This window comes from Camarhynchus parvulus, chromosome 1 (assembly GCF_901933205.1).
Source record: "Camarhynchus parvulus chromosome 1, STF_HiC, whole genome shotgun sequence".
In the NCBI taxonomy this organism is placed as follows: Eukaryota; Metazoa; Chordata; class Aves; order Passeriformes; family Thraupidae; genus Camarhynchus; species Camarhynchus parvulus.
In genome coordinates this window covers 96762939-96786557 of record NC_044571.1, presented here as the reverse complement: position 1 = coordinate 96786557, position 23619 = coordinate 96762939, and the positions used below count along the sequence as shown (strand labels likewise).

The window sequence follows — 23619 nt, the reverse complement described above, 5'->3', positions numbered from 1 at the left end:
TACAGGAAGCAAGGAGGTACTGAAGTCCAAGACAGTACTGGCTGCATCTATGACAAAGGCACAGAGCACTAGAGCACAAAAGCATTATTTTCCATAGGAAAGAAATATAAATTCTTCTGCAAAGTGGAAATGAACCAGAGGCTGTCCACTTCTACTCTTAGGTAGGTAACTCGGTAGCAACTGCTGAACTGCAGAGCTCTGATCAAGCGCTTTCGGAAGGCTTCTGGACTGGAAGCTCACATCTGGGTTGGTTTTCCTGGTTGAACTGACTGGAGCAGTCTGGATCACAGGTACTGAGCGTCACTGATGGTACTGTGTTGAGATATTCTCCAGTCACATACATTTAGATTAGCACTATTTCTCTCACCCAGAAATTCAAGCATGCAGCTTTCCTGAGCTTCAAGACCAGTTTTCCTGAGCTTGCAGGTCACCATGCAGTTGGGTCCCTGCACAGAAAATTCTAGAACTGTTAAAATTCTGTTTAAATAGCTCAAATTGTGGTTCATGGCTCCTTTAGAGAGGAAAGTGTGTCTAGAGAAGTCACAAAACATTTCTGTAGAGACACTGAAGTTCAACAGCCACAGTTAAAAGTCACCTTGAACAAACAAGGGAATTACCAATAATTTCCACTGTTCCCATCAGCTCAGCTGCACAGAAGAGGATGTGTGAGTGGAAAGCCTACCAGGCACGACTTGCAGCTCCCTCTCTCCGCAGTCAAATGAACATTAAAGACAACTTCAGGAAATCCAGAACTCATCCAGCAGTGCTTCAGCAGTAACACAAGGGATCCTCTTCTCACAGAAATACCATTGCAGGGCTACAAACACGGACTGAAGAGAGGTGCTGCACTGCCGTTTCTGAAGTTACAGTGGCAGCAGCAGCTTGATACTCCTCGTTTCCTCCCACAGCACTGGGGCGACAGCACTTGATGGTTGATGCTGGAGAGCATAATTGAAGTCATTACAAGGCAGCCTACACACTCACTTCACCATCTGGATGACCTTTCTAAGGAGAAACACACCCAAAATCATCTGCTGCAGCCTATGTAACCCTGATAACATTCCTGTAGATCCAGTAAGTAATACATAAAGACAGGGAGAAGAGCAGCTATGACTATGAATTTATGGAAGCAGCCACAGAAGTTCAATGTGCTAGCAACAAGTAAATCTCCTGCAAAAACAACTTAAAATGACTTTATTTTTTAAGAATATTAGCACAATATTTACAAAATAATTTTATGTTTCATAAATAAAAACAGTTTCTTGGGTAAAGACTATAGATCTATAGATATTTAAAATGTCTATATATTTATATATACACACATATGTACACACACAAATGAAAGCATACAGTTATGAATAACTTTGGTTTAAATTACTGGTGGGAAAGGGCTGGCTAGGTGTACCAATGACTTTTTGAACTCCCACTTTTAAATTCCCACCTACAAGAAATCCAGCCCTTAATGCAACAGGATGGTGAGTTTCTCCCATTTCTGGGGCCGCGTTCTGCAGCACATAGCCAGCCACTGAGCTCCTCAGGTCTTGACAATTCCTAGGAACAGCTCCGCCTGATCCCACGGTGACACAGGGGGGTTCTGCTGCAGTTTGCTTTAGAGAAATTAACATAAAGCTATTATACATAATTGCTTTTATAAGGCAGAATACCTCAACAGAATTCCAGTTAATTTGGTTTTTTATTCCTCTGCTGCTAAGACTTTCAACTTGACAGAGGGAATCACTAGTTATACACAGGGAGCACTGCACAATACTAAATTAGAAAAATTTTTATACTGAATTGTAATGGAGCACCATCTCCCATCTTTAGTTCGGTATCACTGAGATTATGGAAAAACCTGCACCAAAAGATTCATCTGTAAGAGCTCAAACCTTATGTGAATACTCCCACTGGCAAAGTAGGACAGTAAATGAGAGCCATACATGTTTCTCCCATATCTTATCGCATGGGTGACCCTCTTCCCTGCGTCCAGTTCCACTGATCCCAGTGAGGGCTGGCCCATAGCTTGCTTTAAATGGCTCAATCCTGCAGCCTTGGCAAGAGGGACGATATGACAGCACCTACTGTAAAATACGACACCTCAATTTTGCTTTGTTAAATTCTTAATGCGACTCGGAGTTCGATGTGCAGAGACCCAAATCCCTGCAACATGCACCCACAAAATGGATATGAACCTTGGTTTGTAACATTCAATTTTGAGAACTGCCAAATTACTCAGGATCTTTAAAAACATGGATTTTATTACGTGACTGTTCGGCAACAGCTTTCCAAACCAAGTTTTAAATTGTTAGAAGGAGAAAACCGTGTGTGCCTTTGAAATACAGTACCTTAGTACAAACAGGAAACAGTGTCAAGATTTCTACAAAGCATACGCAAAGTCCAAGAGCAGCCAACTATACTGGAACAACTCTCAAAATAACTGTAAAACATAGCAGAATCTCATGGAATGTGCAAGTCCTAGTAAACTGATTTTTAACCATACCATTAGATATATATACAGAAACTGAGCTTCCTCACTCCTCATCAGCTCTTCCTACTTTTTATTCTATGTATTTGTGATGTAATGGCAGCAACACAAACCTGGGCCAGAAATTATATAGCTCTTTTCCATTCAAGAAAACAAGGTTTTAAACTGTCAAAAATATACTAAATAGGAAACTTCTATTTTTATGAAGCATCCGCAACTTTCACAAATTCACTGAGTTAAGAAAGCCTGAAATTGCTTCCAATTCCACACACTGCACAACATGAACACACACAAGAACCCCATTCAGCATTAAGATTACCAGCTCCTGTGCTCTGTAATTCCAGTGCTGAATTAGGCTCCAACAGCTAAGCAGTTTCTCATCAAAGGATACAGAGGAGGCACTGAGAGCCCTCTCACTGGACAAAAATATCAGCCACCAGAGCACACATGACTACTGTCCACAGAGAGGAATACTAGCATCTCGTGGAATTAGAACTTTGTTAATAATTTCAAGAGAGCTGGGAATAAACTTTGTACTTATGCAACTTTGTGACTAACTTTGTATTTCTTTAATAAAAATTTGATGAATGTCAGAAAATATGTATTTGTACAATCTCTACTTCCTGCTTGTATCATACACATAAACCATACTTTGTCCATGCACACAAATAAAGAAAACAATAGTCTAAATGGTATTGCAATTTCTGGGCTCAGCAGGCCCATTATCAAAGCAGTGACTAATGATACTTTTTGAAAATAATACCACTAAGGATTACTGCAGGGAGACTCTGTACTGGGCAAATAGCGCTTTTTATAGTCTCACCCTCAACCATCCCATATACACCCTAACAAAAGAAAATAAAGATCACATGTGGGCAAACACATATGTTCCTTGCTACAGCTGCTGTGACTATAAAATTATGTCATTTATATCAAAAGCACTTTTGCCACACATGCAAAACAACTAGAGTCCTGAATTTCTTCTCGATGAGTAGTGCATCTTCAAGGCCACGGTGTATCAACAACGGTGTACTTTTTATATACGCATCACATAACTCTGCAGTTCTGGGAATTTAAAAAGAAAGAAAAAGAAATATTGTTTGGGAAGAACAGCAATGCTATGCAAGTCACAGCTTACAGATTTTTTTCATTTCAAAATTGAAAGCACATTTAGCACTATTGGGAAAAGATGTTACTAACAGCAAGTGATGTTTCAGCCTCTCCACAAAAGAAAGGTGGACACTGTCTTGGAGCTCTCACTCATGAATTTGAATAAGCTGAAGTGGCTCACAGGCTCAGCTGCCTGACCCACCCTGTCCATATATTCTAATGCTAGTTTACTTTCACATGCTATTTTGTAAGCTGGTCAGCTTCAGCACCTGATTCATCCCTGCTTCGGTCTGTGTGTGAATCTTCCAGGGAAGGTTAACATAGAAGCGGGTAAAGCTCAATAGTTTACTGCCTCCAGCATGTGAGTCAGAACATTTGCCTTCCATTTGTAAAACCTTCTGTCACTAGTTAGGAGCCATCTTTCAGAGCAGAAAAAACAGAGACAGACTTCTACCTCTACCCTAAAATTAAATAGGTAGTTGACAATTTCTGTGCTTTTGGAAGCTCCACCTCAGCACTAGAGTGTAGGTTTTCATAACCTAAATGAAACCCAAGAAAAAAACAGGCAACTTATTTAAAATTGATCTCCAATCAAAATTCTGCCTTTTCTTCAGCAGGCTGAGGTAACTGCAGAGAGCCCATCCTGATCTTCCTTCTGGTCTGCTCTGAATGCAATGGACTGGCAAATATCTACTTGTTTCTTGGTCTCAACTCTGTCAAGAATAAGCAGTAGCCAGTCCTGGAGCAGGCCCTGCCTTCCATTCCATCCAGCTGAGATTACACTAACTGGTATACATTTACCAATGTGTTTATGAGACACCAATGCACTTGTCCTTTGTACTGTAGAAGTGTAATCCTATTGGTTTAGAAAATAATTATATGGGATATTTGGATGAACCAAATGTAGTGGTCATAAGTAACACAAATTGAACAGCACGTGGTATTTGTAAGGAGATCTGTTTTTAAAACTCATACACCTTTTTTCCAATTACAGCTAACTAGTACCTCATTTATTTGCTTGTTGTCAATTCATGCCTCCTAGAAATGGCATGATATAAAAGTATTTCAAGTGAGCTACCAGATTTGGAGTGAGTTTACTCTTCCTTCCAAGTAGCAAAATGTTGTAATTGAATGCAGGAATACTAGGCTAAGGGTCTAGTGATACCTCATGACAAGCTTGCTCAGTATTCAGGGAGAAACCTAAGTAACAACAGCATCAACAAGTGCTTTTTTTAATCCTATTTCCATGAAAAGTATAGCTGCTGAATAGAAAAGACTCAATAGTACTGTTTTCATTTTCAAACCTTATCATCTAGCCTAAAATTTAAGCTCTTAAATGAGAGCTATCTGAAAAATAATAAACTGAGTGAAATCTGATTGGAATACAATCTAACAAAACTCAGAGAATTCAAGTAACACCTAAAGGGGGGGAGAGGGAGAGAAAGTTAATTTTAAACAACTTTCCTGTGGTTAACCATTGAGGATCACCAATTAAAATGCAGAGAGAAAGCTTAGTCATACCAACAATAATATAACAAACAAACAAAAAACAAAAACAAAAAATGAAACAAAAACACCAACCAAAAAACCAAAACAAAAAACCACCAAAAACCCAAAACCACACCCAAATAGAACAACCCACCATCATTCCATGCATGTTAAATATTCCACGAGCAAAAAGGAAACATAAAGCTATTTGACTTTCCACATTTGATCACAAACACACTATTGCACAGTTCTCTCACTGACTCATCCTCTTCACTGTTTAGGAATACACATTCTTCCCCTATGTTTAATATAGGATACATGTATTCTTTCTTTACCATTAAATACAATTTGAATAAGAACAGCACCTGCCCTGAAACCTGTCCTCCAAGTTTCATTGAAATAGCACTGGGTTACTCTAAACATCAAAAACTCTCAAATGCTTAGCCATTAAAACAAACATCTGTTAGACTTACCATCATTCCAACATCACTCCTTTTGCATCTTTAAAAGTCAAGAAGATGGATTAGTAATGAGTGAAAAAGAAATACATGCTTTACAGGTTAATATTCATGTTAGTTCTAAAATTCAGGTTAGAACTTGCTACTACTCAGCATGCCAATTAGTGAACATAATAGCAAAACAAAAAAATTCAAAGTCATCTCTTTTTCACTGTAAATTTCCCTCGCCTTAAGTGCTATCAGTCTCTCAACACCATGAGAGTTGCCCCAACCCAAGGAAATACAGAAAGAATAGAGTGGTAAGGATAGATTTTGCTGTGATCATTAAGTATTTCACCCAAATAAATCTTTATGCATTAACATCAGTTTTCAATACAAGTCCCTCTTCTTCCCTTAAAAGCTGGACATTTTTGCAAAGCAAAGAGGGTGCACATAGTATAGTGAGATGCTAGATATGTCCTAAAACAGTCAAACAGCATCTCTGGCTAGCAAGCATGGTGGCATAATAAAGGGAGTCTGGAGCTGCAGGCAATCTTTGATTGAGAAATCAAGCTCTTACTGACTCACAGAGCCACGTAAGTTGCCACACTGATCTGCCATCTTAGTGTTGTGGTAGTGGGAACTAGAACTATCTTTATCCATAATTAATCCCTTAATGAGAAGATAAACCTTGAATATCACCTACCATTTAGTGGTTCTTCTACAGCTTTCTGCAAAACATTTAAAAATACATATATGTATAAAAAGCCTTCATGTTTACTTCTGGCTGGCCACAGTTAAATTACTCTAATTGACATATACAGTAAGTAGTGATTCTATAAAAATGAAGAAAGCTTAATGTTAATCAAATTAATGACTAAAGGTCTGGAAAAAAATTATCAGTCAATAGCTGCATTCTCCAAGTAGTTTTCCCTTCCTCTAATGTTTACCCAGATTAGATACCCCTAGGTGGCAGCAGAAATCATGCAGATACTACTTTTAAGCTCTAAAACCTAACTGATAATTTCTGTCATTTGATCAATGGTTAGTAACAAAGCAGCACGACTAAAAAAGAAAAGAAAATTAGTAGCCAAGCAGATCAAGTGAATCTCCTCAGAAAGAAATACATGACAGTTGTGCATTTAGTCTGGTAGACAATCATCAGAAACAACACATGCAACCTACAGAAATACTAAAAAAAAAATCAGTACTTGGTTAAGATGGCAGATTTCAAAAACACACCTTTTCGCCCTCTGACTCAGGAAAATCTCAGTAATAATTTTTTAAGCGTGCCCCAGTGTCAAAATTATGCCCTTCACCAATATTAAGTTTTCCATAGTCATTAGATGACACAGAATCAAAGTGTATTCTTAAAATTACTTCAAACCTATTTACTGCCTCAAAGCACAGCAATATAGGCTGAAGAGCCCTTGATGGAAACAAGCAGCATGTTAACACACTCCAGTTTCCCCAGGAATTTCCCTCGCAGCTGTAAGTTCACAAACAGAAATTATAACACTTGAATTCTTCTGTACTAGCCCTCACCTATCTGCAGCTGCAAAGAATATATTTGTACTAGCTGAGGTATCTAATGACATCTAAGTTTTAAAAACTTCTTTTGATTTCATTTCTGTCCCAAATTCAGAGAGTAACATGCTGTTCATTCCTGTGCTGCTGTGGCTATTTATTTCTTAATTCTTTGCTGTCATGGAAGATCACCTTGTGAGGAGAGCAGCTCATAAAGAGAACAGAGTTCCCATCAAAGGATGCTATTTTGCATGCTTTTATTTACAAGCAAAGTTTATTTACAAGCAAAACTAAGTTAAGGAAAAAAAACCCACCCTCCTCTTGCCCTGTTTACTTCCATTCTACAAGTAAGCACAAGGATGTTAGATAAAGGCAAGATTTCATTTTGAATGAAGCATACTTTCAATTCACTTCTCAGCTCATTTTTATAACATCTCTTAACCTCTTTTCCTTCCATTTTGTAAAGCTCTGTGCACTTATATTCCTTCCATAAAGAAAGACTAATCCTCTAAAATACTATTCCTTACAATGAAAATGGATGAGCAAAAGGAAATTTAAAAAAACCAAAACAAAAAACAAACAAACAAACAAACAAAAAAAACCAAAAAAAACAACAACAAAAAAAACCTAAAAATCTCTTGTCCTAACTGCAGTCAGCTCTCACTGTTAGAAACCATTTTCCTTCAACAGCTGGGTCTCAGGCTTTAGACTGGAGACCTGAAAATGTGTCTCAAATGATGGCTGGCATCCAGGAGGTGGGATGAGTTAGTATTTGCCAGATCCCCATGCTGCAAGGAAGTTTTACTGGTATTCTACAGTTGCGCCTCTTTCCTTGCTTCTGGAAAACCCCAGAAATCAGGCAGTTCACATTCATGGATCACTCAAAAGCACTGCGTAAGTCTGTGAAAATTACTGTTTTGAAAATTATTATTCTACAATTCGAAACTACCAACTGAAAAACCTTCTTAAAAAAAACAACGTATTTTTCAATTTGTTCTGTGTTACCTAAAGACAGGCACTTTCTTTTCAGAAGGTCTCATCAAATTATGGGGCATTATAGGAAAATCAGAAAAAAGTTCAAGGTTACGCCATCTGTATAGCCAGGAACTGAAGAGAATATCAAAGGGTTCTGGTGTACAAGACCACAGGAAAAAACCTTTTAAGTCTTTCTTACAAGCCGCCTGGATGTTTTACACTCACGTTAATGAAAAAGCTTTTTAATAAGGTGAGCAAAATGGCTTTTAAATATTCAGGTGGAAGAGTGCATTGTAAAAGAACATCAAACTTCCACCACCTTTCAGTGACAGCAATGGAAACTCCATCTGGGCACAACAGTCAGAGTAACCCTATGTCAGGGTGGCAATTACAGTACTACAGACACACTCAATAGGGACAATGGAGACCACCAACTCACTCAACATTAGACATCCGTTACACAGCCAGAACTGTTGCTTGCTACCAACCTGGTCTGAATTCGAACTAGTGAAGAAAGGTTCAGTATCTCACTACAATCCCCTGAGCCATCTAGTCACCCCAAATTTATTAATTTTAAGCTTACCCCCGGGCGAGGATGATCTTTCATTCTGGAACCTAAAATAATTACAAAAAAGTGACCAAGCAGATGAATAAATGTTACAATTAACCAAATAAAAACACAGAACCATAGAATTGTTAAGGTTGAAGAAGACGACCCAGAACATCAAGCCCAAGCAACCAGCAAGCCCAACCCAAGCAACATCAACACCACTAACCCATGTCCCCCAAGGGGCTAAACATCACTTCCAGTGATCGTGATTTCACCATGTCCTGGGCAGCCTGTTTCAATCTTTGACCACTCTTTCAGAGAAAAAAATTTTCCTAATATCCAATCTGAACCTTCCCCAGCACAACTTGAGGCCATTTCCTCTCATCTTGTCACGTGTTACCTTGGAAAAGGTATTGTCTACTGATAAAACTTGCAACAGAGTTGTAACACACAGAACTGCAGCTTCCCTGTCCAAAGGTACTTATGATCCAGAAATCTTAGAGCCTCTAAGCACTCTTCTGTTTAGGAAACAAATAATCTTATCACATACAGCATCTGAATTGCTCCACTCATACACTCAGCTCTAAAGGTGAATTAGGTTATTCACTATTCATTGTGCTTATTTTGGCATGCTAGAATCTACCCCAACAGTCACATTTGACTTCTTCAGCCAGCAAAATCAAACCAGAAATGCAACATTTATGCAGACCATGAGCACACAGCATTGAATACTATACAAGTTTATCAAAGTAAACCAAAGTCAATAAAACATAAATTTATTGTTGTAATTAAAAGGCTTGATTCACATCTGCTGTATTTTTGACTCATCTTCATTTAACTTGGATATCAAATATTAGGCACTCTGCCTTAATTTCTTCTCTACTGGAAATTCTCCCTGTCTCAGGGTCTATTTTTGGCCATGCCCACACACGGTGTGCACACATCAACCTGGGAGCCTGCATGGTTCAGTGCAGACTTGTGACTGCACTCACTGCAAACACTTCAGCAACCTGAACCTGGAAGTAACATATCCTCAGTTGCACAGTTCTCTGTCAACAGAGGGTGGACAACAACGAGGTGTTTGAAGAGCCTGTGCACAGCTTGAAAACAAAGCCACTCTGACCCAAGCTGTAGAGTCCCTGCAATGTTATGCTGTGGTGTGCCAGCATTCCAATCACACAGCATTGCTGGGTTTTGCTTATTTAGCACATCTTTAAATCTCTCATCTTTTTGAGATCTGATGAACGGATCAGTTTCTGAAACAATGCTTTGCTATTCTTTTCTCCTGGGTCTTAAAATTAAGCAGGAGGAAAACTAGGGTTCACTAAAATGAAAGGTGTGCCTTCAAATTGCTCTTCTTTTAACCTACCTCTAACTAGTGCAAATCAGTAGGCAGATTTTTGCTTCTTTAAGTCCATGTTTTGATAAGCTTTTGTCACCACCATCCCACAACCCACTCCACAGAATCCTTTACACCCTTTTGCTCTCTTCATTCTAAGATCCAGCTGGCCAACTGTGTAAATGCAGAACTGAAACAGCAACACCCCTCCTACAACTGAAATACTCTTACTTAAGAAACCTGGCTGTGTTGATCTTGAAACAGTTTATGATGATAAACTGTGGGTTTCTTAAGATTCCCCATACACTTTATGAAACAAAGCCAACACATACAGACAACTTCTCAGTAATTTTTAAAACTATGTAACTGTGAAATCACATCTTGTGCTCAGATAAATTATGTCTACTTGAAAGGAAAAAATGCAGAATATTAGGTGCTACTTACCCATAATAAACACGTAAGCCAGACTAAGCAAACTTGCAATAGCCATAATAGCTGAGCCAGCAATCAGAACAGAACCATGTAATGGAGGACAGGCTGGGAAAAACACAATAAAAGAACTGTGTCAACTGACACAAAAAAAGCACAAACACTTATTTTCAGATATAACTGCTTAGTAAAATAAATAAACCTGATACAGACAGGCATGTTTAATTTCACTTGCAAAGCTATCCCAGAACTACTCCTGCATATTTCTTTTTTTGTATACATTCTTTAATGATATAGAGGTATTTACTGATTTATCCTGCTTAGCTGATACATCTTCAATCCCAACTGGTTTGGCCTGTAATTGTATTACATGACAGAATACAATACTGTTGTTGTTACAACAATCTGTCAGCTCAACCCAGGACAAGCTGATTCTTCTGACAGTTCAGGGTCACTGAGCTGAACTCCTCAGAGATACAGGTAACACTACAATGTATGTATTGGCGAAGAATACCCTGAAAAAAACTAGCGACACTTTGCATTTACAAGCATTATAAAACATCCTCAAAAAAATCCTTGTATTAATGCTTTACCAGAAATCTCTCATCAGTTTATTTTACTATTATAACTTACAGAACTTACAAATACTTTTGTAAATACTAAACAAAAAGCGTAAAATTCAAATCACAACTCCACTGAAAGGGCTGTCATTTCACCCAGACTGAACAAATCTTTAGAAACCACTTCAAGGAGAATAGGTCTTAAACCCCCAAAGCAATGTCTAAAATGAAGAGTATCTGCACAGAACAGTAAATCAGGAACCTAAATTGCCTACAAGGAACACGAAAAGGCATTCTCCTACTAAATTTATTGCCAAGGACAACTAGTCCTAAGTTGACCCCTTTCTCTGCTGTGGGGTTCTCTGGTGGCACAGGGGAAGGCAGGGAGGCAACAAAGGGAGGCCAGAGGCAGGGATAAGAGACATCACTGTGTGTGGTGCTTAGCTGGGGTTCCCTCACCACAGTGACAGTTTTTTCAATGATGAAAGAGTGTCAGCCACAACCCCACTTAAAACAGCCCGAGAACAAATCCAGGTTTACTGTTTCTACATTTACATTCTTAATGTGTTTTAATGGTATTCATTGAAATATTAATGGACTCAGTTTAGCAAGGAATGTCTGATTTAATCACTTAACATGTGAAAATTATTATTATTTAATTTCTAAATACCCTAGGCCCCAGTAAGAATAACAATAGTCACCCAAAATCAACACTAACATGCAAAAAAAATTAAAACAATTAACTTTTTTTAAAGCAGATGCTCACAGAATGCAGTCATTAAACTGATGTATGTAATACTTCCTTTAGCCTATTCTTCTTTCACCACATAAAAGTATTAGCACAGTAGTCCTAAACTACATTTACAGAAGTTACTAGCTAACATTCCATGTAGTAAAGCCATTTTCACAAAGTTTTAGTGTTAGAAATAAACAAACATCAGATGTAGACAAGAGTAAAAGGCACACTTTCACAGAAGACTTAAGTGCTTACCTGCGACACACAGTGCAAAACCAACTACAGCAATTATAAATCCAAGAAGTTTTAAACCTATCAGAGCCAATGTTGCCTGCAGTAGACTGTCAAAAACTGGGGAAAAAAGAAATAAAATTATAAAATTTAACTACAGAGATGTAAAATACAGATAACTGCATAAAGGTAGAAATCAGATTCTCCTAAATTCTAAGCTCAGCCAACCAGCATGGTAACAAATCTACAAGTCACTGAAAGTCAAGGCTCCTGTATGTATACATACACACACAATTTTATATATATATATATATATATATATGTAAATAACATTATAAACAAACCACAAGTAGAAAAAATGGAACCCACATTCTCAGAGGAAATTATCCAATCCACTCCCTAAACCCAGGAAGGGTGAGCAGAAGTCACTCAGATGTGCTACCCTAAATTTACTGTTCAAGCAGGCAACTCCTACATCTTCAGTGAAGCAACTCAGCCCAACAAACACAGGCTAAACATTTTGTTTCAAGATACTATAAATGTGATGAACCCAGCGTGCTATTGTAGCACCTGTTTATAAAAATTAGAATATTTTGTAGATTATGGGAGTAGCTCAGTTTGCTTCAATCCATGTGTTAGTGAGTAAAGAAATACTCACCAATTCCAAACATGATGTACTGAAGTGGTACCAGAATCACAGCAGGGATTACAATGAGGCCAAGACCAGCCTGATTCTGTACAGTATAGCCATCTGCAAACATTTATGTGGGAATCAGTAAAACCAAAATTGTTAGCTGGATAAACGCATAAAGCAACAAACATAAATCATTGGCATCACCAAATTTCCCACTGAATGAACCAGAAGTCACTATCTAGTCCCTAATATTCACCCAAGGCAGTAGGACAGAAAATATACATAAATTTTGAGTCAGTATCTTCCTATGATCACTTGAGGGCCTGACAACTCCAATGCTGTTTCTGCTGTAGTCTGTATATTCTTTTTATTTTAAAATTTAGTAGATGGCAATTAACAGGTGGTACTAACTTCCATACTACAGAATTGAAGAAATTCTTTTCAGCTCTTATTTCCTTAAATTGAGAGCAATTTTCATCACTTACCTTGGATAAAAAGAGCAGCACCTACACCAGCTACAACTGCAAAGATGACAAGCGCTACAATAATGCACACTTTCCTCTGAGATTCAATTTCATATTTTAATCCTTAAAGAGACAGAGGGGAAAACAATCAGACACACAGATTCTCTCACTGAAATACACAGATTTATGACTTGGACTGTCCCTAAGTAAAGAAACTCACACTCCTAAAATTTACAACTATATCCACTCCCAAGATATAATTTGTGTTTATTAATTGATATGGTTAATATGGCTTACTCAGAAAAATGACACCTGGCATCAGGGTTCTAGTCAAATTCTTACTTTCTCCTTTCATGCAATTCAGCTGATATGTTATCAGAATAACTCTGGGCATGGTACAGGTTAATTCAGGTAGATGCACTGCTGATATTTAAATGCTACAGTAAATTTGTTACTCGGGTCGATGTCAAGAGAGGGATTAGAAATTTCAGATTTCATTCTCTTCTTTATGACACTGTGTGAGCTCAGACACATCACATCACCTCTGTCCCCAAAGGAACTTAAATCCTAAAAACAGTCATGTAAACGGAAGTCACAAAAACCCACCTCAAACAAACCAATACAACACCTCCCAACACACAAAACCAAGAAAACAAACATTTACGAATAGTACACAGAAGAATCATGCCCAATTTAAAAACCTAATTAAAGGCATAAAGTATCATTGGTGGATTCCCAGGTTACCTAAAAGAGTAAAATCTAAAGAAAAAAAAATGCACCAACACAAAAAACTCCCAACAAGCAATACGCACACCCACATTTATTAAGTTAGAGATAGGACACCTCATTTCCCCACAGAAGCCAAGACTTTTCAATGAATTGCCCATGTGCAAAAACATCCAAGCACGCTAAAATTACTCTTATAAAATGACAGTGCTTCTCCATTAAATTATTTTCCTAAAAATGTTGTAAGTTCTGCTATGAAAGCAGTGCAATGACAAGTTCTGAACAGATCAGAGTTCCTATACCATTATAAAATATGAAAATCAGGAATATAACAATACAGAGATAAAATAATTTTTTAAAGTATGTATTAGTTTTCAACCTTGGACCATGGATAGACCTTTGAAGAGTAACAAACACTTCCAGAGATTCACGAAAAAGTAATAAAGGAAGTTATACATAGATAGCTGCATATGTGTGTGATTACTACAAATCACTCAGTGCAATTACTTTCCATTTCTCACTGACTTGGCTCTTAGCTGAAATGTTTCTTTTTTTTCATTTGTTTACTTTTCAGAGGTCTAAAAATTGAAAAAGACTGAAAAACCTCAAAGACTGAGGTAACAAATTGCACCATCTGAAAGACCAGGACATAAAGCACACTCTGCATTGCACAGATATTGGACAACAGTGTTTAAAGAACATCTAAGGATGTCTGTCACTGGAAAATTTATGTATTGCCTCTAAAGACATTTAACAAAAGCACTGATGTCAGTGTTGAAGTATAACTAAGCCAGTGCTAAAAGACTAATGAAAATATTTACATTAAGAAGAAAGCACACCATCCTTCTATCATATTGATTTTATGGCCATATAATGAAACATTTTTGAATTATTCAATAATGTCATGGTGAATCAACTGTGAAGAAAAGCTTCACAATACCACGCCTCTGTGTATTATCTGGATCAATTTCCACACATCTTTTAGATGTGAGTATCACCTTTCATTTTACATGGATGCCTTTATGCATGGAAGTGATTTCAGGACAATCAGCAACTGCAAAGAATTAAAGAGTAAATACTTACCAATAACAGTTAACTGAGCTGCACATAAAATAACAAGTAAGCACACCAATGATACGATGACAGCCCTCTCCACTAGAAGGAACCATGATCCTAGTGAATAAACAAAGAAAAATAGTAGGAAGAGAACAAAAACTGAGCCTATTTGCTTTGTATTTATCATTCCTCAGGCTATGCTGTAGATTGCCCAATACTATATGTAATGCAGCATTAAGAATTATAATAGGCTAAGAAACCTACGTCCTCTACCTTTGTATTTTTCTGTGTGACAACCTACTTTTTCAGCACTTCCAGCCATCCCAGTATTTTCCAAACTGGAACTATTAACTTCCACTGGAGCAGAGAATATGCTGGTGCTAATTTGCGGCACTACAAGCTACTGAACTTGTGGAACGACAAAAATCTCTGTAAATCAGAAAAAAACCCCAGTATTTACGCTAAGCAGAGAAGATATGAACGGTCCAATCTGATGCCTCCTCAGCCATTCTATTTTACTTTCAATGGCGGTAACTCCAGAAGAAATCTGGATGTGTGGTAAGGAATACAGGAGCTAGCCAAATGAGAGGAAAACTATTTTAAGTCCTCCAAACATCATCCATTTGGATTTTTTTCCCCTGCATTTTGGATGCCATAGGCTGTTCAGTCAGTCATGCTTTAAGACCCTGTAAGCCACCTTCCAACATAAAATTCTGACAATATCTCCACTGAACTAGAAAATGCAGTTAATTCTTGCATCTCTGCTCGTATATTTATTTAGGCTCACTCAGTGGAATCCAAAGTCTCCATTGCTTATACTTTCCACCATTCCTCTGCCTGCACATTTGCTTCCAAAGAAATTTCTAATCTTCATTAAGATGCATTTGCTGCATTTTTCTCCATCCATAAGAGTTGTATCTGTTGCTCCAGCAATATGTAATTATGCAGCAATACCTCACAATTTTAAATGCCAATTAAATACCCTGAGGGCAGCTTCTAAGTTCACAAATTTCCCTCTTTCCCTCCCCTCCTCCCACAAGAAGTCACAGAAGTAGATATAGCACATACAACAGAAATACAAGGCAAACATTAAGCTGAAGGCAAGAAACTTATAACTCACTGTCCTGCTTTGAAAAGGAAGTGAGTTTTTTTGGAGTTTGGTGGTCAAACCAATAGGTGCTCAGATTTGAATATTGGCATGGCCACTGAGGACATGGATACACCTCTGAGAACACAGGGGGTCAAATGCAGAGAACTCGCAGGAAAACTTTCTCTTGGTTCTGGTGGGTGAAAGAGGTCAGAGCTCCCCGGCCCAGCTCGGGGCTGGGCGGGGGAGGGGAAGCCATGCAGCCGAGAGAGCGCCTGTGCCATCTTGAAATTTGATATTCTGTGCTGGCAGCATGGCCGGCCGAAAAGGAGAAGTGGGGGGGGAAAGGTGCCCAGCAGGGCAGTCATGACAGTTCTGGACAGGCAGAGTCCAAGATTTTAACCCTTTTCTTGGATGATGGAAACCTTACAAATGCTGATCCAAGAGAGATAGAGATGTAATAGAAGGAAATGGGCAAGTGTGATGGAAGTTTGTGCAAGTGAAAGATGTCGGAAGAAGTTGAGAAGAATCCTAGGTGGGAGGAGGTGATGGAGTGGCCTTTGGCTGGACTCTTCTTATACAGCCATGGACAGAACTATTTATTTTTCCTGTTACACAGAGACTGCTTAGGGGGAGGCAATGGCTTGGAGCCAAGAGAGTGCAGTGATGCGATGTGAAGGAGTGCATGAACAGACAGTGGGTGAGGAGGGTGGTGGTGCCCTCCATCTTCAGGGAAGAAGAAGAAGATCCCTGTTCTCGAGACCCCTCGGCCCCAGGGGGTGAATTTGGTGGGGGACAGGTGCCCTGAAAGTGAGAGAGACTGTGCTTTTTTTTGGAATTGGGCAAAGCATCCTTAAAAGGGGAACCCTAGATGCAGCTCTGGTCCATGCACAGTGGCGAGAGCACTGGGCATGGAAGGAAGATGTCACAATGGCAAATGTTCTCCAGGTGGTGCCATGTGTGACATGGAAACCCAAGAGGCCTCAACTGTGTTTCCAGGAGAAGCCTATGGTACAAGAGGGACTCATCTCTTCTTGATGAACTGAGAATTGATTATCTGAAGGGTAGTGATGGACTGAGAGTTGGTGATCTGAGGGGTGGTAAGCTGAATTGAGAATCCAAGGTTTTGTCCTACTGTGATGTATTGGAAATTTGGCGGCAGAAGGAGGAATGTTTTTGGAAGGTTTTCATTCTGAGTCCTGTGTGTGTTTCTTTTTACATATAGCTGCAGGTTAATAAAGTTTTTTTTCTGTATTTCTAAGCTGGAGCCTGCTTTGCTGTATTTCTGATCACATCTCACAGCAGACACCAGGGAGAGTATATATTCATGGGGGCACTGGCATTGTGCCAGCGTCAAACCATGACACTCACCAAAACAAGGCTGATTAACTGAATTGTTTAATGCAAGGCTTTTTGCTTTATTTGCAATATTGAAAAAGCAACTAATACTGAACAGTAACTTGTAATGCACAGTGGCTGCTCCCTAGATAAGCCAAATCCCAGTGATGCTGTTTGATGCAACTGAAAATAATTAAAGTAACTGCAAGCAGAGACTCTGAGAGCCACTTCAGTTCCTCTGCAGCATTTCCAGCTGACATCATCCAGCGTAAAGAGAAAGCAACCAAGAAGCCTGGTATCTGCTAGAGCTTCAGCATGCAACACAGAACCATGTGTGGTCCTGGAGTCTGAAAGAATTTCCTGTACAGAAGAGTTTGCAATACTGCAGACACATGCAACATGCAAGGAAGAGGAACTGCTGAAAGGGGAAATATACTTCCCTTACTCTGGTGCTTCATAGTAATCAACTGAACTCCTGGCATAAAGCAGTGTTTTGAGACCCAATATAGGGCAGTCAGCTCCAAGCTAAGAAGAGAGACTTACAGACTGGGGAAAGAAGAGTGAAAAGAAGAGTAAAGGGAAAGAAAACGGGGGAAAAAGGCAAGGAAGAAAAGAAATGAGAAGGATGATGAGAGAAGAGAAGAGAAAAAGCAGCAAGAAAAAAGATGAAAGATGATGAAGAGAGGAAAAAGAAAATGAAACAGGAAAACTTGACAGTCACTCTCCTGATCAGGAAAGTGTGTCTGTGCACAAAGACGAAGGCACTTGCACAGAAATCTTGCTCACGCTCTTACCCACTGCCTAGGTGAATCCAGGAATTCTTTAAGAGAGATGGAGGATGGCTGCCTCTTGTATGACTATCTTTGTTAAAGCATCAACTGGAACATGCTAGTAGTGACAGTATGAATTCATTGCTCAGAAATGATGCAGTGAAGACTGGTACAGGATTTCCACTATCCACTAACCCTTTTCAAAACTCACTCACTAAACTTTCTTCTATTAGCTTATTGTCTCAAGAGTTTCTCTATAACACTGCGGAGGAGCAAGCAACAAAAAGTTGTGCAGAAGAAGTGAGAGAGAGAGCAAGCGACTGTGTTTTCCTTCACCCTCAAACCTAAGTTTTACATTTTCTAGCATATACTCTCAAACCTAATGCAACCTCAAAACTATGAGTTTTTCACTAACGATATTTCTCCTTTGATGTTTCATCACCACAACTGACAACTAGAAAATGAAATTAGAAAAATTATATCAGTTTCCTGCTCTGTTGTCTTTATGCCGATTTCTTCATTATAAACACAAAGAAAATAAAACTTGCAAATGGGACTTGATTCTCCTACATTCTCAAACCTTGCTTCCTCTTCTGGAGAGTAACACTGAATTGCATAAACAGTCAAAAAAGTCTGAGTAAGCTGTAAGAGAATGAAGGAAACAGAAACCGTGTATACCTCTTCCCTGTTTTTGCAGCATTCTAAGAAAAGAATGATATTCTAGCATCTTCCCTTTCAGTGGCTGTGCCCTTCTCAATTTCAGGATCACGTTTTCTATGCAGGGTATATGGTTAACTCAACAACTAGATCCAAATGAGAATTACACAAATGCCTGCAGGAGCACACAAACAACATCTGTTTGAGCTTCACAAATATTTTATTGTGAAGCGTGAAAACTAATAGCAAAAACAAAAAAAATTCTGGAGTGCGTGGGTAAGGCTCCGTGTGCTACATATATGCAACACATTCAGTGCTTCTGAGCAGCTCTCCAGAGGCAAGTCTCCTGCAAAACAGATGAACAGGGCACACCTATGTCCAGTGAAGCTGTCACATCTGCACAGCACTGGACAGATAACACAGGTACAGCAGAACCCATTATCCAACAGCTGAGGCACTGGAGAACATGGCTGGGACCAACAAGATAAAGTAAAACAGCTCTCTAGATGAGAAATTAATTTAGTGAACCTCATTCATTTTAACATCACTTTAAACACCATCTTTCGAAGATGACATTTAATGCTAGAAAACCACAACAAGTTGCCATCTAGCAATAGCATTTTCAACCTCGCTAGAAAACTGCCTACTTTCAGACTGAGTTTTAGAGCTCTTAAAACAGAATTTCTACTAGTTCTACCTGTAGTTTTCCAGCAGAGTTAAAGGCTGCAAGAAGCAATTCTTCCAAGAAAAGATCTCTGCAAACACTGTGATGGATGTATACATTCCAGTATTATGAAGTTGATCAGAAATATGTCACACAATAACATGAGACTGCTGAATATATCAGCATCTACATAATCAAAAATATGTGGGAAAACATAGATTTTCCTATATGGGACCTAAATCATGCTCAGACATTATTACAGAATGAAAAAATGTGTTCAGATCTTTCCCATGGAAGCACTCCCCTCTAACTTAAACCTGAATAAGGTATATTAGCTTACAAGTTAGAAGGCCTGGGTGCTACATATTTTATATTTCACTTTAAAGGATCACATTGCCATATTCATTATTTTCCCTTTCCCTTAAGATTTTGTTTGCTTTCCCCTTCCAATAGGTTCTGAAACAACAGCAGGCAACTCACCTGAGACGGCTATAAGTTGCATTCTTATTTTTCCTTCTCTGTTTGATTCTGTTACTTTACAGCTGTAATTTCCAACAGTCGCTTGTTTACGGTTAAGCACCAGCGAGGCCACACCCTTGATTAATTCCGGCGGGGATAGAAGTCTTGCAGACGAAAATGAGGGATGAGTATTAACCTTCTTGGTTCCTCCATGATAAGAAAAAATTATAACTCCTTGGCTTGTCCATGTAACAAACATGACATTTTCATTGTTCTGGATTAGATTAGTCACGTAACAAGGTAAAACTACGGTTTTATTACAGTCGCTTTTTTCTACAATACTTGTCCCAGAAAGTATCAACTGGGCAGAACCTACAAAGAAAAATGAAAATGGACACATTCAGAATTATTTCTTAATACTCAAAAACAAAGAAGAAATAATTGCAACAAGTGAATTGGAAAAAAAAACAAACTCTCCCATGAAACAACAAAAAGAGAATCATGCTTTAAGGGATCAACAGAAGATGAAAAAAAAGACGTTATTATAATTCTACTTACTACACAATTCTAATTCTACACAAACTCAAGCCATTCTCACCATAATTTAATATATAGATACGATAACCCATCATACACTTGAAAAAAAATCTGGGTTGCCATTTATTTACTTGGACACTTCTATTTCACAAGGGGAAATTCTGTCTGGTTTCTGCAGAACATATAGATAACATCAACCACAGACTGTGCCACTGATGTTCAGTTTTTTGCTGCTGATCACACAATATAAACTGAGGTCCAGTCATCAGCTCCACCCAAGCTCCCTTTACAGCCCATTAAGAACACAGGGAAGAAAGTCTCAAAAATTATTACACTTCTGAGAAAAGGCAGGCCAGGGCAGCTTAGTCAAGAAAGCTTTATCACTTGTTCCCTCTTATGTCTGAAGGTGGAGCCAAATGCCCATAGGTTTAGATCACTTCTTGCAAATTCTCTTTTCCTTTCCAGTGGAGAATGTGCACATGCAATACCATCTATTAAATAAGATGACTACTTAGTATTTGACTGCACAAATACACAACAAAATGGAGAATTTGTAAAAATCACCAACCTGTACTACAAATCACCATGACTAATGTCTCTAACAATCACATTCAATGCAGGTGAGGAAAAATAAACACCTCAAAGGATTACGTTACCATTGCTGGGTTTTCCCATCTCCCACATGGCACCACAGTTCTAAAACAATAGTATTGACTGACAACTGTTTCAAGACCGACCTCAGCCCTGTGCCAAGATTTCATCAGAAATGAAGATTTATTCACTAGCTCTTAAGAATATCAAAAATTGTAACAGCAGTATATAAATTACATCAGAAACCAGAAAAAATAGGTTAATTAAACTAGATTGGATGTAAGCTATGAGGACTTTGAATATTTTATTTTCTCTATTTTTCCTTGTTTGTATGAAATCATAACAAAGTTTAATAGCTTTCTTCATAGTAATTGCTCCCCAAAGTCCCAGAGCCATTAATAATTCAAAATGCTTTACTACATCCATCTGATAAAACCAAATATGGGAAAGGATATGACAATCCCCTAATACTATAAGCACTGAGACTTACAAACTGGAATAGCTCCAGAGACTTCAGGGAAACTACTTATACTCACATGTATAAAACCAGCTCAGAATGATGATATATATTTAATGACTAAACTTAAAAAGGGCAAGGGGAGAAAGAAAAAAAAAAAGGAAAGGGGAAAAAAAGTTATGTCACTATTCGCAGTAGCTCTTTAATTTTTCCCCCCTCAAGTCAAGAGTCTCAGATCACATTAAAAAAAAACACTCCTGTTTTAAATATTGCTTTAATATTCTAACACTATTTCCTGGATTACTACTGAGTAACAAAAGCTTAAAATAAACTGGCTCTGTATGTATTATGCATGATGGCATTTCACAATGAGGAAGAAGTATTCTCTGGTTTACTCATTGTGTTGCATTTTTAAACTAATAAAAGTAACAAAAGCAGGACAAAGGAGTCACACACAAACCTCAACCTATGCCCTAATAAAAATCAAACATATACAATTAAAACCTTCAATGGTTCTTTATGAAATAAACTTCACATCTGTTTCACACTAAATCATGATAATAACTGTTGGAATTTTTCTTCTTTTTCAGAGCCAGCACATTTACATTTTCGCGTGCTCAGTCCTCTGCGACCCGGGTGCTTTGACGGAAGAGGTTGTGTGGCTGCTCTCCCACTAAAGGGAGCCCCACGGCTTCCTGCAGATGGTACTTCCACTACCGACTTCCCAACAATTCTGGTGCTAAGAGGAAGCCAAGAGAACCCTCTCCCACCAGTTATCAAATCCTGCAGGCAGTGGATTACTGGGTGGGCTCTTCGCCTCCAACTTTCTTGTAGATTATAATCTTAGAGGTGTCACATGAAGGTGGCAATTTTAGAGCCTTACACTACGCAGTGTGGGGGCTTCTGAAGAACTCGCAGTTGCGAAGCTGCCACAGAAAGGCTCTGCACACGCAGAGCAAATTCAGAACTGCTACACGCAGTTGGCAGAACTGGTTAAGTGTGGTCACTGCACCTGATGGGAGCCGGCCCTTCTCACCTCCTCATGCAAACCACGCTGGGGCACTTGACATTTAAGCCAGCCTACTGCTAACCCCGGAACCGAGACTGTGATTTCGACATGAGGTTTAAAAACGCAAGTTTCGATGTGCTGCATACTGACAAAACAACACTACAGCACCTGCACCTCGCTGAAATCTTTTTAGCTCTGTCCCCCGACTGAGCTTCTTCTCAAGGCAGAAAAATAAGAATTTAAGACTGTGCAAAGTCAACTGCACTTCGATGGCACACAAACCTATTAAAGATCAAGAAACGTCGCTAACCCTAGACCCTGTGCAGCGGGGGACCAGCGTGGCAGTTTAGGAAAGCACAGCGAGCTGAGCTGCCCTAATGCACAGGGAGGTGAGGAGCAAAGCTCTGGGCACGCTGTCTCTCCTCTCCCCCGCAACTTCTGAGGGGAGCAGCCCATCGCCTGCCCCGGGGACAATGCAGGGAGCGGCGGGGGCTGGATAACAGCGTGTGTTTGCGCGTGTGTATGTGTCCCCGCTCCTTCCCAAAGGATGGCGATCTACCACTGCGGACCCGCGGTCCCACAGGCGCCGGCTGCCAGCAGGAACTGCCGGGAGTTCCGAGCAGGAGCGCCGCGAGTCCCCTCACCGAGCGGCGAGAGGACGGGCGGCGGCCGCTCCGCCCCGCTGGCCCCGGGACCGGCCCCCGTCCGCCGCCACCGCCAGCCTACCCTCCCCTTCCCTTCCCGCGCTCGGGGGACGGCTCAGCCCTTCCCTCGCACCCGCCTCGCACTCCGGAGGCCTCGCCGGAGACACCGCCGCGGTACTCGCGCCGGGACCACACGGGTTGTGCCTCAGGGCGATCGCTGCGGCCTCGGTCGGAGCAGTCAGGACGACGAGGGAAGGGGAGAGAAAGGCAGGAGAGCGGGCGCGGCGGGCACTCACCTGCGCGCAGGGCACCGAGCAGCACGGAGGCGGCCAGCAGCCACATGGCGGAGCGGCGGCGGTGGCGCGGCCCGGCGCACCGACGGCTCGAGCGGAGCCGCAGCGGGTGGGCGGCGGAGGATGGGGGGGCGCGGGCGCTCGCACCGCTGATTGGCTGCGCTTCTGGCGCGGGGGGCGGGGCGCCTTCACGGACAGCCCCGCTCCACCCCCCGCCACTCGCCCCGTTACTCCGCAGCAGCCCGCGGGAGTTGAGCTTCGATAAGACTTGGTTTTGGTGGTGTTTCGTGTCTTTTTAAAGTGATTAGCAAGACATATATCCCATGCCCGCCTGAGCTCCGGAGGCGCCGCGGTGTTGTGGATCGCGTT

The 23619-nt window shown here is 40.0% G+C and overlaps 1 protein-coding gene across 2 annotated transcripts; it reads right to left on the bottom strand.

Moving 5' to 3' along the window:
• Positions 1 to 1177: 1177 nt before the first annotated feature.
• CD47 (CD47 molecule) lies at positions 1178 to 23362 on the bottom strand. 2 transcript variants are annotated; one of them, XM_030954655.1, is made up of 11 exons: positions 23254 to 23362; positions 19741 to 20091; positions 14772 to 14861; positions 12984 to 13085; positions 12523 to 12615; positions 11889 to 11984; positions 10353 to 10445; positions 8603 to 8634; positions 6224 to 6248; positions 5554 to 5581; positions 1178 to 3547 (listed from the first exon to the last, which is right to left on the bottom strand). In XM_030954655.1, exons 1-10 carry the CDS (start codon positions 23297 to 23299, stop codon positions 5556 to 5558), a joined length of 954 nt encoding a protein of 317 aa, XP_030810515.1. In that variant the 5' UTR covers positions 23300 to 23362; the 3' UTR covers positions 1178 to 3547; positions 5554 to 5555. The 2 variants fall into 2 exon arrangements, with proteins under 2 accessions (XP_030810515.1, XP_030810523.1); XM_030954663.1 differs by lacking the exons at positions 5554 to 5581; positions 6224 to 6248.
• Positions 23363 to 23619: the final 257 nt, after the last annotated feature.

Coding starts and splice junctions, on each gene's coding strand:
- CD47 (XM_030954655.1), bottom strand. CDS start 23,299: ATGTGGCTGCTGGCCGCCTCCGTGCTGCTCGGTGCCCTGCGCGCAG. Junction 13,086..14,771: donor AGCTCAGTTAACTGTTATTG/GTAAGTATTTAC, acceptor TGTCTCTTTAAG/GATTAAAATATGAAATTGAA. Junction 10,446..11,888: donor TTTTGCACTGTGTGTCGCAG/GTAAGCACTTAA, acceptor TGTTTTTCCCAG/CCTGTCCTCCATTACATGGT.